The 20,734-nt window shown below is 35.2% G+C and overlaps 1 protein-coding gene across 2 annotated transcripts in view; it reads left to right on the plus strand.

The window, feature by feature from the left end:
* Positions 1 to 667: 667 nt before the first annotated feature.
* Optix (optix) overlaps positions 668 to 20,734 on the plus strand; it is a 149,182-nt gene continuing 129,115 nt past the window's right edge. For both annotated transcript variants that reach the window (XM_065228813.1, XM_065228814.1), the window contains exons 1-2: positions 668 to 1,674; positions 15,393 to 15,511. In XM_065228813.1, coding sequence (XP_065084885.1) covers positions 1,388 to 1,674; positions 15,393 to 15,511 — 406 coding nt within the window. In that variant the 5' untranslated portion in view covers positions 668 to 1,387. The remainder of the gene's footprint in view (positions 1,675 to 15,392; positions 15,512 to 20,734) is intronic.

Raw genomic sequence — 20,734 nt, forward strand, 5'->3', positions numbered from 1 at the left:
CATCTTTTCACGTACGCTTGCTTGTGTATATGGATATAGCTCTGCTCTGCTCAGCTCAGCTCAGCTGCTGGCTTCTCATATAGCTTCTCAATAGCAGAATTCCTCTACAGTTGAAATATATACGCGTACAAATAGAAATTATACACATTCTTTTTTGTAGCAAAAGGTTAGGGAAAAGAGAAAATTATCTGTTTCACATGTATTCATATTATTTCCCTTCGTATAATGTTGAACAGTAGTAGGAAAAGTTATGTACAGAAAAGATCATCGCAGACAAAGAGCATGGGATATATAACCAAAGCAGCAGTGAACATGATACTTTTACTTTGTACTTGAAACCAGTTCGGAACGTTACCTATACACATACCTTCGGCACGAACATATTGTGCTTTGGTTTACAAGCGTTTACTTGGCCCCGGCACTCACACAGGCCGGAATTCGCTTGGTATTGGTGGACTCTCGTCCCCTCTTCGCATGTCGGTGTTGGTGAAATCGTTGCGCATGCCATTCAAAATAAAAATCGTAAAAAAGATCAACGCCCCTTTTTTACGATGATTGGTGTTCTCTTAGCTAATCAGAAACGACCAGAGAACGCGCCTTGCTCTTTGTAACGAGAGGGATTATGTATTGAAAATCAAATAAGATATCAGTAGCTTTACAAAATCCATACGCGATAGATGATACACGCTGCTGCTGAGACGTGTCAAAATAAATATGCGCTATTAGAGGTTTCGCGCGAGGAGTACGGAGATTTTTTTTTTCTGTTGTTGGTTTGCACAACTGTTGCGGGTGAAAAGAGGTTGTTTACCAGTGCGGGTCTAGAACCGTTGAGCTTTCTCGCGAATGACACAACTTACCGTCGCATATCGGGCGCAGCAATTTACGTTTTGCCGTCGTGGTTCACAGTAGTATCGTGCGGTTAGTTGGAAGATATCGCGAGTGTTTTCCGGAATGTAACCGTGGCGGATGGATTGTAACGGGTTGTGTGGTTCCGGCATACTAGGATGGCGCGGTGATAAGAGATTATGTTTGATTATATGATTGAAAATATGTGCGATTTGATTGGTTGAATTCCGTTCAATGAATTGAAGAAACATACAGGAGGGTGCTAATTTTGGCGATGTGAAAATATACGTTCTATTGGATTAACGTACTCTTTCCGGCGAGTACTGAGGAAGAAAATTAGCAAAGTACCGGTTTTTGGTTGAAACAGTGTCATCGGAAGTGAAAAGAGATATGCCTAGAATTATACCTCAAGTGTACGTTTAAGAGTGATTCGAGGAAAGTGTTAGTATTTGCGAAAATTTAGAGTGAAATACAACAACGCCACCATTGATTCAAAATTGCACCAAACACGAACAATCTGGCGGTGGTTAGACAACCATCAATGGCCGTTGGGCCACCGACGGGAGGATCAGGAAATCCTCCGCAAGCGCCAGTCCAGCCACATCCGATCTTAGCACCTAGTCCACTGTTTGCCTTACCAACATTGAACTTTACGGCGTCGCAAGTTGCGACAGTCTGCGAGACACTGGAGGAATCCGGGGATATTGAACGGCTGGCGCGGTTTCTATGGAGCCTACCGGTAGCCCACCCGAACATCTCGGAACTGGATCGTTCCGAGGCGGTGCTGCGAGCGAGGGCAATAGTTGCATATCACACAGGACATTTTAGGTGGGTTCAAATCGCCTATATTACAGTATGTCTTGATGAATGCGACACTTTGGGACCTATATCTATATTGAATGGGAAAACGCAAGTTAAAGAGACTGTATATGAGCATCGAATTCACGTGAATCGTGTTGTGAGGGACTAAATTTGGATGCAGGAAGACAATGATAAACAATGACGGGCATCTCAAAGATGCCCGTGTTAGTGAATTTTGATACCGGCTGGAATAAAAAAAAATAGTCGAGTGTCATTCTGGTGGAACATAAAGTTCGATGTTATGTAAGCGTGGTGTGTCGATGTTTTCGAGTTGAGATAACATTGCCTTAAGTGGTACATAGTGGTTCAGGAGGCATATTTACTGAAATATTTTTTTTTACAGTGCCTGTGTTGTAATGGTTTATAATGGTGCCCTTAAAAAATGCACAGTGCTGTGAACAATAGATTTGTTTGCTAGCAATTTTCGAAATAAACCCATTTACGGCTAGCAGAAAACATCGAATTTCATTCCATGTTTTGCATTTGAGTAAGTAGGGAAACGGGATTTACGTTTCATTCTTTACGTCAAAGATGTCTTTCGTCACGGATATTTAATTAGTTCAAAGTGGGTGCGATTGCGAGAATCAAGCTATGCAACGATGAAAAAACTTAACCAGCACTGCAAACAAAAGCAGATGAATTTCAACGGCTATATTGAAATGGAAGAATCCGATTAGGAAAAAACAATTTACAAGCTTTAATAAACGAAAAGAAGCTTATTTTCCTACATAAAAAAAAAACTTGATTTCCTCTTGAATTGGAATGACATGCCAACAGACGATCTAAGGATCAATCATTGCTCATACGATTACAAGAAAACTGATCTTACATGTGACGGAATGCAACTTTGACGTAAAGGATGAAACGTAAACAAATATGTAATGCAAATGGAAGTGTTCTGTGACCGAAACATATGTAGGTCGGGGGAAATACTTTGGTTTAAACTAAATTTTAAAATTTATCATACGAGACGCTCGTCAGCCTCAGGGTGCCGTTAAACGGGATCAAATTGATCAGCGAGGTGAAATTACAGGCCTACCCTAGGATCTACGGGGTTGGCCAGAGGGGCCCCAAAACATTTTAAAATCAAAACTGAGAATCAGGTCCCATTTACATAACGTCGACTTGATATCAAATTATCATCATTTTATTTTCTCAATCAATTATACAAAATCCTAATTTATAGTTAGTAAAGCATCCACAACTACAGTGTAACTTGAATCATAACGAATATACGTTGCATCCACGATCCAGCCTACCACACATGCCTAGCGTTCAGAAATATAAGGACTTAACTGCGATAATCGATTCTCTATATAGCTTTTCTCTTTGAATTAACAGTTAGTTGCAAAAAAATCCAAGATTTTTGCAAAGTGTTTTTACAGTAATCTTAAGGTTGGTGGGCAAAAAGAACAACAAACGGTCCTAGATATTTTTAAACCAGCCGAGCTATTAACAAAACAGAATACAGTTTGAATCAATTATTGCAGCAAAAAAAGCGCTAGGTAGAAGTATTTTTAGAAAACCATTCTATTTTTTTTATTATTGTTATGTAAGAGTAAACGGGTTACTTGTGGAAATAGGTTTTTGTAAAGTTTAAAATAATATGCTCAAAAAAGCACAAATTCTATGAGAGGACTATTCCCATCAGTGCTGAGTTTTGCCATTGTCATTTGCCACAATCATGGATCTTCAAAAAAATCTTTGTCAAAATCTCATTAATTTTTTCGTCAAAGACAAAGATTCACCTGGTAAAAAAAGTGTAATTTCGTATTCTGTTCAGGACGAAGATGCTTGTTCACTTTAACGGCTCCATGTAATAATTTTGCTCAAGTCATTTAATTTCATTACAATTTTAGCTAATTAGAAAATCTGCACATGTTCGTCACTGACAATTGACATGGTTTGCCTTGACGATGACTCAAATGAGTGACCAAAGAAGAATTTTGAATATCACCGAATATTCGAGATTTTCGAGATTTTGCTGATTCCCATAATTTTGAGACCACTACTGAAATGTTTCATCGGAGGCTTTTTTTAACCACAATATGGGTCTATTTGAGCGTTTGGTTTTATGCATTACTTTTCTGTTAATCTGTAAAGATAAATTTAAAAAACAAAAGAAAAATATATTCAGGAACACCCAATGAAACATTTCGGTAGTAGTCTCAACATGACGAAAATAGTCCTCTCTTTCAAATACTGGAGATTTATGGAGAACAATTTTTTTTGTTTTTAAATTATTCATACAAAGACTCCGTGGGAAATTTCCGTGAATGAAAATTACATTGTAGAACGTACACAAGTGCAAAACATACTTTGCAACTCTCTAATCTCTTTGAAACAATTTGAATTGAAACTTTATACAATGGAAAGTCAAAACCGATCAGGTCTTTCAGTAATTAATCAGCTTTTTAACTCTTCAAAACTGGCGTACCAACTGGTAATGTAGGTCAGTCCTTCTGAATTGGAGCTCAACTTGGAAAGTTTAGAAGCACATTCAAAATACTTGGAACTATGACAGAACGGTCGGACCGAGTTGACTCAATTTCGTCAATTATTCGATGAAAAACTAACAAATTATGCAAGAGCATTAGGGTGGGTCAACTTTACAATCCCCAGCTTCCCTCTTTCGATCTGTATTGAAGTCCCCAACAACTGTGCCAAATTTGATCGATTTTGGTTATGATCTTTATTTGTGGGAGAATTTCAAATTTTGAATGCGAAAATGTATGGGAAATGGAATAAAACTATTCATTTGCTTGTAAAAAAATAAAAAAAATGTTCAATTTTTCCCAAACCTTGGACTTAGATTGGAAAAAAAATGCAGAACAACTTTGTCACCGTTGTTAGGGCACTTAATACAGATAGAAAGAGTAGTGGGAAGCAGGGGGTTGTGATCCACAATCAGTGTCTGTTTTTATCATTTACCATAGCGCTTCTACCCAGTGTGGATGAATTGAGTTTGTTTTGAAAATATTCGCTGTCACGTACGAGCGAAATGACCAAATGAGTTCATTATACATCAGTGTATAAGCATTTGTTGATATTCACCAGTGCTTGATTATCCAATCCAAAATTTTATTTATCACAATCGATCCTCAAAAGCAAAATAATCAATTTCATTTTGGGCAAAATGATTATTTTGAATATTGTTGACCCCAGAGTCTAAAACCTCGATATTATCATCAATTCAGCATGAGGCAATAATTGTTCATCGATCTGTGTGTAAAAACCAACACAACATGTTCTACAGTTCTATATTTATGTAAAATGAAAATAATCATTTTGCAATTGATCCTCAAAATCATCCCCACCAAGATGAAGACAAATATTAATATTGGAAACATCACAGGCGATAATGACGATCCTTCGTGGCTGGATGGACAAACATAAATGATGACTTCGATACTCAAAAGAATCAAGGTCTATCTGTTAAGGTTGTCTTCATTTTCAGCTAAGTTGAGTGTAGACAAAATGACTTTTATCAGTACTGTCCACCATACAAACTTGACCCACCCTTATGAGCACGTTTGAGTACGTGAAAACGCATAAGTATCTGAAGCGTGAGTTTTGGTTCGTAGATAGGCGTGCGAGTTTATTCTCACTGATTTTTCGAACACTGCAACATCATCACATTTGCAAGAATTGTCCTGTCCGTTTTACCTTAATGGTCAGCATGTTTTTAAAATGTTTGAAGTTGAATAATTTTAATCCAGTTGACTTCTTGTCGCAAGATTGCACTAATACAATATTGCTAGTGTAGCCGTGTAAAATAGATTTGTTTATTATTTTTAAGCATGAAATCAGTTATCAAAGTGTTCGACTTGACAGCGGTTTGTTTTTTTAATTTTCAACCAGTACAACACTTATATTAGTGAAACTGCTCACTAATACTAACGGTGCACAGCAAAAAAATAATTTTGATATCACGTCAAAGTGGATGCACTACAATCATGTCGAAAATATGGTGTAATATTACTTGCTAAAAAGGACAAAATTATCATTAATACAATGCATGAACTGACATTACGCTGCTTTTACTGCATTTGTTTATTTATGTGGTCATAAAAATTACATGAAATTTTCGACATGATTGTAGTGCAACCACTTTGATGTGATATCAAAATTATTTTTTTGCTGTGTGGTAGAGAACTCTATTGGGGTCTTTTATTTTGAAAAATACATCGGTTATTATGCATACTCTGAAAGAGTTTCGTTTTTTGAGGGCAATGATATGTTTTTCGATCCTATAGACTTTCATCTCGATTTTTAAATATAGATTTAAAGCAAAATAATAAATTCACTGTTTGACACTAAAGTCACAAATTGTCTGCTCGCTCCCGTACAAAATCTCACTGAGGGGCACTATGATTGTGATTTTTGCTAATGTAATCGCACTTATTTAAAACAGTTCCAGTGAACCAAAATTGATGAAATGTTGAATTTAGGTTCCATTTTTAATGCAGATTACGAATATGCATTTACCTAAATACTCCTAAGGAACCCAGTTATTGACATCTTTTGTTGTGAATTTATTGCTCAAGACCTACATTTTGGAAAATGGGTGATGGTTATAACAGTTCGTACTCTTTTTGTTTGTGTAATTCTCATGTTCGACATTGTAAAAATAAAACCAGATCGCATTTTGAGAATGGCGTCTCATTTTTTGTTTATATTTCACCAGTTGATGGTTTTATAAAAAAAGAATTAGATGTTACATCGTCATGAAATAAGATAGTAATAAGGGTTGCATGATGGAAATAGTGATATTTAACGATTTCCCCACGAACCAAGTATCTGCCCATTTTACCCCGTCTGCCCATTTTTCAAGCAGCTCTGCACACTCCAGTCCCTAGATGATTATTTTTATTATTTTTTAGCTAAGGTTCGATAAATTTAAAATATTCTCTAAAAAATATAAAAAATTGGTATTTATCTGCAATCCTTGATTAATTTTGAAATACGACCTCTGTCTATTTGTCGATCGAAACTCGAATCGATTAATTTGATTCGCTCTCTACCGCGACCAGTGTGGTATTTTTGCAATAATGATAAGTACAACCTTTTATTAAACCTTTGAACTTTTAATTCTTTGAATCAATATTGCAAATCCACCGTTTTGCGGTAGACAGCGAATCAAGTTTATCGATTTTTTGATCGACAAATGGACATAGGACCTATTGAAAAAGGACTCCAGAGTTCAGTGATAGTTCGATCAAATTTTAAAAAAATTCTGAAAAATCTATAAATTGCTCTTGGACTCTTGGAATTCGTTGACTTGCTCCAAGATGATGCGGGGGTGACGTCCTGCTGAAAATCATTATTCGTCAGAAAATTGCATCAAACTTGTTGATGCTTGGAAATGGTCTAGCGAGGCATACAGAAGGCGAATAATGAACAGGCGTAACATTTGATAACGGCACAAAAGCATTTGTAAACAAACTTTTTAAGGCCTTTTACACGCGAACCAAAGTACGCCCACGCAAACCAATACCACTTTCGAAAAGGTGAGAGTTGCCCCTATCCGATGATGTTGTTGGTTTGCGTGAGCGTACTTTGATTCGCGTGTAAAGGACCTTAAAAAGTTTGTTTACAAAAGCTTTTGTGCCGTTATCAAAAGTTATGCCTGATTTGAGAACATTCCTGAAAAATGGAACAGCCTGTCTCATTTCGTTGGTGATTTATTATATAAATTTTAATTTCTTTTCTTAAAACAAGATTTATAAAACTGGATTTTTTTAAATTGTTGACCAGGAAAACCGTGTTAAATCCTGGAAATTTAAAATGGAAATTCAGTTGCTACCGATCAATTATCCTACAACTTTGTCTCAAAAGTTTCCGTGCTATGAATAAGGGACTGTTCTTAAACTACGTGGACCGTTTTTGAGATGTTTTTGACCACCGCATAGACAATCTATGGACCGGATACTCATCAACACCCCCCTAAAAATGTCTACTTGGTTTATGAACAGCTATTTTTTAAGAACCGTTAGAATACTCCCTTTTCAAAATGAGGCGAGAATCAAAATGGCTGGATTCTAGCACACAATCGAATGATTACCCATAGCGAACAATTATGCAATGTTTCATAAAAATCTGATCGATTTGTCAGATGGCGTGGAAATGCTCTGGTGCTGAATTGCTGTAAATTGACTGTCCTTTCAGCTAAAATCGGGAGTTATTTGTAGGGGAGAGTGGATTGGATATATCTCAGCGGGAAAATCATAATTTGATGCTGCGTTTGTATTATCTTATACAGGAACTCCCGAAGGGCACGCAGACCATGATGCAACCTATAATTAATTACTGTTATTACTTTGTTATTACCTTTATTACAGTTTTCATTTCAATTACATTTATTACTTTTTATAACATTTATTACATGTTGAATAAATTTAGTTCAGTATTATTATATTTATTAAGTTTTTAAAACATTCATTTCATGACACTAAATGTAGATCTGCGTTCCCCTCGGGAACTGGCTATGTAACTTTAAAGATACATGAATTCTTTAAACATCGTTTTCATCGGTCAGCTACCTAAAATGTGTTAAATAAATCAAACGAACGATAATCATTAGTTCAATGACAGGGGAAATTTAATTAAGTTCCCGTTAACGGACTCTTGAGTGCATAATGAAAGCAGAATATTATATCAGACTTGTTTTGCGATAATTGAAATCATAGTGAGTTTACATTACGATTACCTTGTCCTATTTTTCATCTAACAGTCCAAACAATATTTTGTTTTAAAAATCTATAAAATAATCGTAGATTTATTCGCTCAATGTATGTGATTAGTCTAAAGCAAACTTTCATTGACTGCGACCCACTTCCTTGAACTCACAAATATTGAAAACAGATATTTTATATTTTGCAGGTGTGGATGTGGAGAATGTGTAAGCTCTAATAGTTATCTTATTTTCTATGACCTGCGGCAACTTCCTACTTTATTATAAAATACAATTGATTGCTTTCTTTTAACAAAATGGTGTAATAAATGTATTAACACAATTGCAACAAATTCAAATCGCCTGATTTTGGGACCAACATTACAAGAAAATCGAATGCTTTTTCGTGAAATTCCTCAATATTTGTATATTAGACATAAAATGTTCTATAAGAAGTCTCGACCAACAACAGAACAGGGCCTAACTGCTTTTGTAAGTAAAGCTTGAAATTCCCTGCTTGTAATTCAACAACACCGGGGGCGACCCCGGCGTAGTGGTTAACATCCATACCTCTCACGCCAAAGTCACGAGTTCAAATCTCACCCCCTGACAAGTCACGAATGACCCAAGAGTGTTAAAGTGACTATAATAATAATAAAAAAAAAAAATCAACAACACCATCGTGCAGAAGCGACAACTTCAAGAAATTATTGAGGGGGCAAGATGTTTTTAAAATAGTTGATTTTACAAAATGGCAGAAGTTATTTAGCCAGAAAGAACTGATGATAATGATTTTGCATCTCACAATGGTTAGGTTACTACCTACTGTCGTTCTTGTAACTGAAAAATCATATGGTGAATCGTCTTGTAAAATGGTAGATTGACGTAGAATGACTATCCCGAGCAAAGTCCAGCAACAAAATGATAGCAAATCAAAATAAAATTTAGATGTCAACATCAAATTAAAATCCCTCCCCTTGGCTAGTTTCTGCACCTTGTGTTGTAGTGGAGTGTTGGAGACGGTAGGTTTAAGCCCATGCAATGGGGATTAATAGGCGTCCCCTCTTTGATGAACCACTGCATGAGAGAACCAATGATCTACACACTTAGAAAAAAATCAGGTAAATATAGGTGCTCTGAAAGTGACATATACGAGCGTCAATTTTGACATAAATTTGAGTCATAACAGACGCGAAATATAGCTCAATCAAACGTACTTTTCATCGAACAACGAAATTTTCAGTTTCAAAGCACTAAATATTACATGATATGTTTGTTTACGTCTTAACTTTTATGTCAAAGACGGATTCCGTCACGTGTAAAATTAGTTATTTCTAAGTGTGTAGTCTAGCAGTTATAGTATCACACTTGTTACTCTTTTGTTTGAGAACCGCGTTGTAGTACGCTTGCGTATAGGCACTGAAGTTGGGTACGATACTGGCGGGTTTTGCCGCAAATCACTCTTATTTTATTTATTTTTACGCAGATGGATTTATTTGGGTTTGCAAGGAAATTATGCTATTGAAATATTTCAGAAAGTGCCCAACAGTGCTCCTTCTATTTGCGTGACAAGCTTTCATTGTTGATTTCATTGAGATATTACTCAGGGAACAATGTTAAACACCATTTTTGTACATGGTATTGTAACTAATCTTATATGTGCTTCATTTTGATTTGGGATAAATATTTGAACCATTGCTCGGGATTTCCACTGTGGCGTGCTTCTATTGTGACATACTCATACGTATTTTTGTGGTGCGATATAGTGAAAGCGTGTGAGCATAGTTGGAGCATATACCCTATAATTTAAAAATCAGCTAGGAAACTAACTTCAAAATGAAGCATTTTAGTCACTTGAAGGTGTCACCTGGGTCGAACTAAGATATAATAAATAGGTATAGGTCAACATCAAAAGTACTTGAAACACGTTTAATTTTAGATTACAAGCACAAGTGCAGGTACTTAATAAAGCATGGGTTATGATTGATTAGGTGAATTAGAGATCTCAATAATTTATTAAATTAGACTAATGAGATATTATAATCATCAAATGAACTTAAATAAGAAACTTCATAAAGTCTAATAACATTAAGTAGATTAACAAAAGAACTAGGATGCGGGGGGTCCACTTAGGGAGGCAACTACCCGAGCAAAGTTAGAGATCAAATTGCAATCAGAATTTGCTGTTATGATGTAAATTATTTTGAATACTCCATTTGATCTCATTTTGGTTGACTTAATAGTTAACACAGCAAAAATGAGAGCAGCATTTTACACTATTGAAGTAAACGGACCACTAATCCTGCTTTTAATGAAATCAATTCGATTACTGATTTTGCATTCATAATGTTTAACTGAATACGGGCCTGGCGTAAATGGTTAGCATCCATGCTTTTCACGCTGAAAGACTTGATCTCAAATCTCACCTCGGCTTAGTCATGAATGACCTCAAATATATTAAACAAAACAAATAAACAATAATCGTTAGTTCAACGACAGATGAACTTAAATCAAATTTTTAACAAAAAATAACAGCAGAACTTCAAGCTAAGTTGCTTTGATTTAGAATGTCTTGACTGCATAATGAAAACACAATATGAAATCAGACTTCTGTCGCGACAATTGAAACTTTAGTATCGATTTGCTTTCATTTTGTTAACCGACTTTGCTCGGGTAACCTTTAGTTGAATAAATATTCCTATTTAGTCTTGAACTTCAATAAGAAAACGCGAGCAGATTAGCAAGGAGAGGAATAGTTTAGGAAATAAGTAAAAGTAGAGGTAAGTGACAATTAATAACTTTTAACTTTTTTAAGGTATTGTTTTCCCCTGAGTTTATTGTACTCGATTACTTTATTATTCTCTCAATACGCGAAATCTCTGATATATGCGGTTAAAGCATTTGAGTTAACTTATTTCTTAGTGTTCTAGTACTTACATTTGTAAACAGCAGTCAATGTTAATCTATGACCTAAACCCAACGTTATTGTAAAATTGATCTTTCTAAAGTCTATAAGTCTAAAATTCAATTTGGCCTGGTTATGATCAAAGTTGATTGCATATTAATAATTTATTTATTTAGTATATCATCTTCATCTGACTAACAGTCTTAATGAAGTTTCGATGGGGAAAATCCTGAATGAACCAGCTACAGCAGGCGCAAAAGCCCCATATCTTTTCACACAACATATACAGGGTGATTCGGAATAACTGTCCCTTTTAAAAATGGTCATAACGATTGAACGCTTGCATGAATTTTTGATATCATTATATTCCAGATATTGTACATATATAACCTTCAACTAAGCATAGTTTATTTCAAATCTCTCTCGCTTTACCTTAATTATCAGCCACATTTGTCATGAAAATTAACCACAGCTGGCACGCACGCTTTAGTTCCAGCACTTTTTGAGTCCTGGTGATGCGTTTAAGCTCTGATATTGAATTTCCAAGTATGGTTCCTTTGTACCTCTATAATGATGCAAAAATAAATGTTACATTCTTTCGAAGAGATTTCAGTTTCTAAAAGATAACACACGATTTTTTTACAGATATATGCCATGCTCCATTTTGACGTCAATGGCTGCTTGAAATCACAAACGAATGAAATTTCAAATTCTACTACCAATACAAGCTGATATTTGTACACACTTAAAACAAAAATACTTGAACATATACCCATTTTACCCATTGAGAATTGCATATTTGTGAAATCGGTGACAGTTATTCTTAATCACCCTGTACAATATTAAAAAGCGAACCATACACAAAATAATCGAAAATAGAATCACAACATAATAAATTAAAATCTTGGTCCATAGCATAAACATAGCAAAGTGCCAGGCCTAGTCCTCTTCAGAAAGATGAAGTCACCGGGGAAAAAAAAGATATTACTAATATTCACCATATAGCCATCAAAGCGTTAAATTGTATAGAATGCAAATTTTCGACTTTTATGCGATGATTTTTTTCACAAATTAAATCGGATTACATCGTAAGACTTTTCAAATTAAATTTATTGCGTTGCGTTGCGTTTGTAATAGAGTAATTCGTAGTTTGCATACTGGACAGTATCATGTATCATTGAAAACTATTTGGGAGTGAATAGCTCTCCAATCAGAGTTCAGAACAGTTAATTAATTTAGCTTTATTTAGGAGGCTTTCAGCCTTAGGCTGGTTCGCCTCCAACTGTTCAGAACAGATAAAGCATAACAATTACCATTACCAACCCTGTTACTGGGGAAAGGAAGGATATTGTTGATGTAACATCTACTTAACGGGAGACCAGCGACTCACCGACGCCCCCATAGATGCTACGGAGTTAGATAGTTGGGTAGGACATGGGTCAGGATTCGCTTAAGAAGGTGATGTGACCATGGTAATTGTTTTTTAGGAGCCTGGGAGTAAACCCACGATTTTCTACTCAGTAAGCAAAAGCGGTAGGCACTTAGCTCCTCAATTTACATTATCCCTTATTTTGGTGAAGATTTTAAGAATACTGATTGACTTATAATGTAAAGAAATAAAAGATGAAATAAAAAAATAATGGAAGATGTTACATACGGTTCATGGAAAGGAAGTTTAAATAGATAAAAGTTTAAAAAAAGAACAATCTCACCAAATCAGTCTAGGGGAACCCGTAGCAAGCAGCCCTGTCTCGTTTGGTGTAACAGTCTGGTGTACAACTTGTTTGAAATTTTCCGAATGAAGTGATCCTACAGCAAGGAATGCAGGATAATCGGATGTGGTCGATTGCTCCAAATCGCTTAAATCAACTGCCACAATTGTAGTCACTGGCGTCGGCGTATTTAATTTGTTATTGTAGATTACGTCATATATAATGTCAAATCGACTAGTTTAAAAAGAAATTAAAATTTGCACATATAGGGCCTCAACTTTTGTACGTAGCACTACTTTGTCGTAATCGCCCATTTCCGTTCTATCGATCAGAAAAGATCAATAATATCAATGATTTCACCATGCACAAATCAATAATAGGTTTGTTCCGAGCGCATTGTATAAATATTTACGCTCATTGTTGTCAAAAAAAAAAAAAAAAAGAAGCGCTCCTAGCGAATCTCCTTTTTCTACGTTTATCCGTAAGACGAAGAAAATCTAATGGCGTTTCAATGTGTTAGGACGGAATTGGAACTCGTAGAACGAATTTAGATTCAAGAAGCAATATATGATTTTAAACCATATCTCGACAATTTGCGACTATTTATAAAATCCAACGGTACGTATGGAAAGGTGAATAAATTTAGAAGCCATATTTGATGAAAATATTCATTTTTTGTTCAAACCCGTTAAAAAAAGAAGAGGTAAAGCGTGGTTTGTGCTTAGTAGGGTGCATTGTATACGATTTGTTTATTTGTATAGAGTTTTTGATGTACTTTCCGTCCTACTAAGCACACCAAATTTTTAAATTAGCTACTCCGCAAACATTTCGCGATCTCAGACTTGGACAAATTTTAGAGCATGATTCAAAGATCCAGATTAAATCATCTCAAAATTCTGCCACTTTGAGAAATCAGCCAGATTTTATAACTACGAATATTTTTCTAAAATACTGGTCCTGGATAATTTTTCAAAATAAATTAGAACTCAAATACACATACTCATACAAAATATGTTAAGAATGCAAATTGAATTTAACATTGCAAAAAAAAAAAAAAATCTAACGAAATATTAGGTATATTTTTTTTTTCATAAATCAATTGGCAAAACCTTATTACCTATTATACCTTATTAACGCTTATTACCTTTGTTTAACATTATTGACAGCTCACAATACGACCTGCGTGTGGGCAAAGCTGGCGCCTCTTCCACAAACTTTCCACATCCAATATGCAATTGGTTCGAAATTATCAATATAACACAATTATTCTTGCTCTAATTGTGAGAAAAATCATCTAATCAAAGAGATAAATGGACCAGCTGTTGCTGATTCACGGCGGGGTACGCTATAATGGCTGTCATTGCCTGCGATTCGTGCTCCAATTTGGCCAAAATTGAGTGCGTAGAGGAAAACTTAGCCTAACGAACGGCGTAAACGCTTCCAAACGAGGCTTGTTAGACGTTAGAGCAAAACCACGTGTGCAGTATAAAATCAATAAATTACCTTTTGGCGCGGACAAAAAAAAACCGCCATTAACGTTTCGAACTGGTTCGTCCGCGATGGGTTTTGTGAGGCGCGCATAACCGATCGACACTGTGTAGGTATTTTGTAACGAATTGATAGTTTCTTGCTGAGCCTGACTGCTAGCTGTTTGGTCGAGAAGAATAAACAGTAAAATTTGTAATAATGATCTAGCGTGCACGGTAGATAATTTGGAAATTTTCTCTTTTTAATTTTCGACAAATAATTTTATTAGCAAAACAACGATACAACGTGGAAGCTTCTGGCAGCTGGCAGAAAAATATTGAAAAAAAAGTGGGGAAAAAGCTGCGAGTAATTGTAGTTTATAGCTAGTTAAACGCAAGCTCGCTGGTGGTGGTGCTATTTTGTGGGTTTCCTTCCTCGCTGCCTGCGTGCGTACAAGATAGATCAATTGTTGATTTTTTGGCTGGCCGATTTTGCTCGACGCCTGGCAGTTGTACAATTGGCTGAATGGTTGTACTTTTATCATCGGGAGAGCGATCGTTTACGTTTGGCTGGCACGATTATGTGCAGAAGGAAAACGCGCTTATTAAAATAATTTGCTCTCGTCTGAATTCAGTGTTAGAAGACTAGGTCACGTTCAAGCATGATTTGAGCTCTACCTTTACTATATACATGTATAACAACTGACCACTGGCTGCTGGGGCTGCCCATACATTGCCCTGGTGGGAGTTTACAATTAACTATTTTTTGCCCCATCGTCTGATTCGCAAATTGCACATTTCCAAACAAAGCTGATACGTTTCCTGTGCTGATCGAGATTGATATTGGTTTTCTAATGCTCCTATTTCTATTGAATGCATTTTTTCTGTACTTATGAGTGTATATTTGCTTTTTTGTTGTTCATTTGCAGGGAACTGTACACGATACTAGAGCGACACAAGTTCACTAAAACGTCACATGGAAAATTACAGGCGATGTGGCTCGAAGCGCACTACCATGAGGCAGAAAAACTACGTGGACGACCGTTAGGTAAGCTCAAAAGGGTGACAAAAACAGCAGCACGCTTTCCACGGGCAATTTTGTTGAGGAAAATGATTGCCGAGCAATGATCGTAACGACTATCAATATTGGCATACAATTTCTCCGAGACGAATGTACAATTACGGTTGAAATCACATTTATCGAACGAAAATGACGATTTCAAAACAAACGTAAGCTTCAGAAATGACGCACATTTTAGCATCGTATGCATCAGTAAAAAAAAAAGATTCGTTGTCTTACTGAAATTGCTCACCATTGACTGGAACGATTTTTCCATTATGCATTTTGAATTCGTTTGTCTCCTGAGAGATGCAAGATTCTCTTACAGTTTGAACATGATTTATGCGTTATCCGGAATATACAGATTAGGTAATGTAGTCGTTTGGAGATTTTTGAAATATTTTAATACCATTAATAATAACTGATAAATTGAGATCTTTGCATATATTGAACAGGTTCTATAAGATCAACTTGTGGACATTTTGCACGAACATTTTGATTCTGCGAAAAGATGCTCGATCGTTGAACTCTGTTGTAAGTGCTACCATTGCTACCTGAATGAATAACTCAGTAAAAATGTTCCCAAAAGGGAAACAAAAAGTGCTAACGTAATCTAGAGGCAAAATATATGATGTGATGATGTAAGTATATAAATAAATGTCCACATTAAACGAAATTGACAAACTAATGGTATTAAAATGAGGGCTCTATCGTTCTGCATGATTACTTATTATATAGAGTGTTTTGTTTATTTTTAGGATATTATTGAAATATCAAATTTGAAAATATCGATATGGGGTGAAATTGATCAGTCCCTTAATTTACTTTGGAGTACATTTTTAATAACTGTTATTATCCCTGAATCCGAATCAGATACTATCCTAGTGTGAAGTGTATGTTCAATAGAAATTCCAAAAAAATATTTCTCATAATCACATTTATCGAACGAAAATGACGATTTCAAAACAAACGTAAGCTTCAGAAATGACGCACATTTTAGCATCGTATGCATCAGTAAAAAAAAAAGATTCGTTGTCTTACTGAAATTGCTCACCATTGACTGGAACGATTTTTCCATTATGCATTTTGAATTCGTTTGTCTCCTGAGAGATGCAAGATTCTCTTACAGTTTGAACATGATTTATGCGTTATCCGGAATATACAGATTAGGTAATGTAGTCGTTTGGAGATTTTTGAAATATTTTAATACCATTAATAATAACTGATAAATTGAGATCTTTGCATATATTGAACAGGTTCTATAAGATCAACTTGTGGACATTTTGCACGAACATTTTGATTCTGCGAAAAGATGCTCGATCGTTGATATGAAAAAAAAAATGATGTGATGATGTAAGTATATAAATAAATGTCCACATTAAACGAAATTGACAAACTAATGGTATTAAAATGAGGGCTCTATCGTTCTGCATGATTACTTATTATATAGAGTGTTTTGTTTATTTTTAGGATATTATTGAAATATCAAATTTGAAAATATCGATATGGGGTGAAATTGATCAGTCCCTTAATTTACTTTGGAGTACATTTTTAATAACTGTTATTATCCCTGAATCCGAATCAGATACTATCCTAGTGTGAAGTGTATGTTCAATAGAAATTCCAAAAAAATATTTCTCAGAGTATAGTTGCACCTAAAGGTAGGCACTTTATTTAAAAATCACTGTAAATTTCGCCGAAAACCATTGATTTCTCATTATTCAATACAATTTACGGTAATTTTTCTAATAATTCATATTCATTGAGTTTATTGAAAAATACCACTTTCTAGTTAACGATATCTATTGCTGGAATCCTATGACCGTTTGTTTGAATGCTGCTATTGAATGATATTGAACATCAGTAAAATAAAATTGAAATTTTTCTCGTCATGACGAGCTATCAACATTTATCTTGAAATCTATGTTGAAAATTTTCTACGTGATAACTTAAAACTAAAATGATCAATTTCACCCCAGTGATCACTTTGCCCCCGGATTACGGTACTGTATTATATTACCCGAAAGTAGCATGTGCAGAGAAGATAAGAAACCAATTACAGTACCCGTTAGATTTTGGAACGGTTCGATTTTGGCAATAAAACCACAACATCGTACGTTTTTGGCCCGGGGTTCAATTTTGACACCGTGCCAAAACCGAACGGATTTTGAAAGTAATTTATTTTTCCTCCTTGTGACCACAATTGAAAATAAAGATTAATTATTAATAATATCTATGTCATAAAGATGGCTCACGGTGGTCCAAAATCAACGAAATGAATAATTTAAAAAAGGAACATTTTGATACAAATCGAGGAACTACAAAAACCATATAAGTATGATTGCCAGAAGACTTTTTTTTTCTATTTGTCAGATTGATCACATATTCAAAATGTAAGGAATTTAGCAACTTGAAAATGTATGGCTTACAACAGTTTTAAAGAGTTGACAAAATTTATAATGCTATACGATTAGACGATTTGCGTGCAGCTTGCGATAACTTCATCCGATGACTCAACCTTTTAAAATCAGTTAAAAATTATTTGATTCCCAAATATTGAATGTACTGCTGTTAAACGTTAATGCAGCCGTTCTCAAACTTGTATTGGTTGCAACCCACTTTTAAACGTTCCATAAACATGCGACCCACCATCATTAAAGACATACGTTAAAATGATCTTCAGAGCGCTGAATGGTCAGCTAAAGCAGCCTTTAAAATAAACAATAGCCTAAAAACTAGGTGAATAGCCTTAGAACGCCAAAATAGCTTAAAATTTCTAAAACAGTCAAACAACTAGAAAACGATATTAAAATTGACAAAATGGCGCTGAAATGTCAAATCAGATCAAAACTTGCCGTTGAAGCGTCAATTAAAAATACAAAATAGTCAGTAAATCCAAAATAAAGTACAAGTATATAATGTTTGAAAATACTTCGGATTATCTTAAACATTCGGGGCTTTTGCTAAACTCCGAACGCCAAAATGGTTTTAAATTGGATTACGGCTTAAAAATCTCTAAACAAATTTGAAAACGCCATCATGACCTAAAACTTCGAAACTTCCTGAAACATATAAAATGTCATATGATCGCCAAAGCTATTCTAAAACGTCAAGAAATGGCCTTAGAAAATCCAAAATACACACTCTTGTAGAACATGGTTTAGACTTGAAGAATGCTTTACAACCTTCATAAAACTTGAATGTTACCTAGGTAAACCTTCTAAGTTATCATACAAATACAAAAAAAAAATATAAAAAATGCCAAAACAACCTGCAATCACAAACATTTTGAAACGCCAAGAGCTGGCCTTAGAAATGCCAGATTTTTTTTTCAAATAGCAAAAAAACTGCAAAAATTGCTCTTAAAAACGTAAAAAATAGTACTGAAATTAGGTCGTAACACTTTTGGTAAACAATGACTTCTTTCGATAATTTATAGAAAGTTAAGCCTCGTCCACGCAAATCAACATCACCATCGAAATAGGGGAAGACTTCCTATGCCTGGTTGTTATGTTGGTTTGCGGGGGCGTGCCTTGAATTTCTAAAAATCACCGAAAGAAGTAATTCAAGACCAAGTCAAAGTGAATATTTTTGGTGGACGCTTAAGGGGAGGTTCATTTAGATTTTGTCGATAAAATCGATTTTTTTTACATAAAGTTTTGTAGTTTTAACATGTGTAGAATATATGTGTCAAAGGATATTCCGATACAAAAAGTATTTTTCGAGTTAGAGCGTCTCGAACGGACCCATGTTACGCCAAAAACTTTAAACGCGTTTTTCTCGGAACCATGTTTTGAGAACTCTTGTCAATGATAAGTCTTGTTCTATTCATCCGATTCGCTTCATTCAAACATAGTTTTAAAGTGAATTCCTTTCTTTACGGCTTATACCTATTATAGGCATGACATTTTTTTTAATAATTTTTAAACGAGATCAAAGTAAAAAAAAAAATGAGAAAATATTAACTTATTTTTTTAATGTCCAAAAAGTTAGGTTTTTTTCGTTAAAAATTTGTTTATGTTAGGTATATGCCGTAGGAATTTTTATTTATTTTCGTAATATATGACAGTTACTCATTTCAGTTTACCACGGAAGGCCCTACAATTGACAGCAGGAGACATTGTTTCGTGCGCAGAGGCCGACGAGATCCGCCATTTTGAAGCCGCCATTTTGAAGCCGCCATTTTGAATTTTTCAAAAACAAAAAATATATTCTAGCCATCAATGTATAACGCATTAAAACTCAATAGCACAACTTTGTATGTCTTTTCGTTTTCCCAGAAAAAAATCGCAAAGTTTGCACGATTTTCGGCCAAATCCAAATGAACCTCCCCTTAAAGCTTTTTCACATGTAGAGTAAAACTCATTGTTTTGGAACTTTTTTGGAAGTTCTTTTAGAGCCAGGGTATCGCCCAAAAAATCACATAAATTGGTGATGTTTTAGAAGAATTAAAAGGCAAAATTATGTTTTTGGATGACAAATTATAACATTTGTACCAATTTTGGGGGCATCAAGAAATATTCAATAGTGAAGGGGTAGTTTTATTGCGTTTTTCTTGAAGATGATTTTAGGATTATCAGGATGCTAGGATTGCCTTGGGAGAAGTGAGACCATCATCATCACCATTTATATTATCAATAATCACCAGAAGAAACAAACTTTGTGCAACCATTTGAAATGTGACGCTGATTCTAGGACTTGCCTTATCTGTCCTTTTGAAAATATGGCATCACGATGATTTGGTGTCCGGCCATTTGGCCAATTGCCGTTTGGCCGAATCACGTTTGGCCGAATCACGTTTGGCCGAATAACGTTTGGCTGAACGCTGTTTAGTCGAACCTCATTTGGCCGAACGCATTTTGGCCGATTGCCGTTTGGTGGAATACTTGAGAAGAATTCATCTATTTTCGAACACTACTAGTCTCCTGATTTAAATATGAAATTGAGAAAGAAATTGTAAGATTCCAGATCCCAAGCTTAATGGAAGTTTACAATACGGGACATGTATATGTTTCTACCAGGATTCGGCCCTATATTATGTTTGGGTTTGTGCTTCCGTGTCTTCGTGTTCAGCTCAAGGTAGTGGACATAAATTAAAAGACGTTATTACGGGCAAAGACAATTGAAGGCACTTATCAAAGATTCTTGACTTTTTGCTGTAGTTTTACAAGACTCTAAAGATTAAAAAAAATGTTCAAAATGATTGTACTG

This window comes from Ochlerotatus camptorhynchus, unplaced genomic scaffold (assembly GCF_037179485.1).
Source record: "Ochlerotatus camptorhynchus isolate MF236.1 unplaced genomic scaffold, CSIRO-AGI_Acam_v1.1 ptg000303l, whole genome shotgun sequence".
Lineage (NCBI taxonomy): Eukaryota > Metazoa > Arthropoda > Insecta > Diptera > Culicidae > Ochlerotatus > Ochlerotatus camptorhynchus.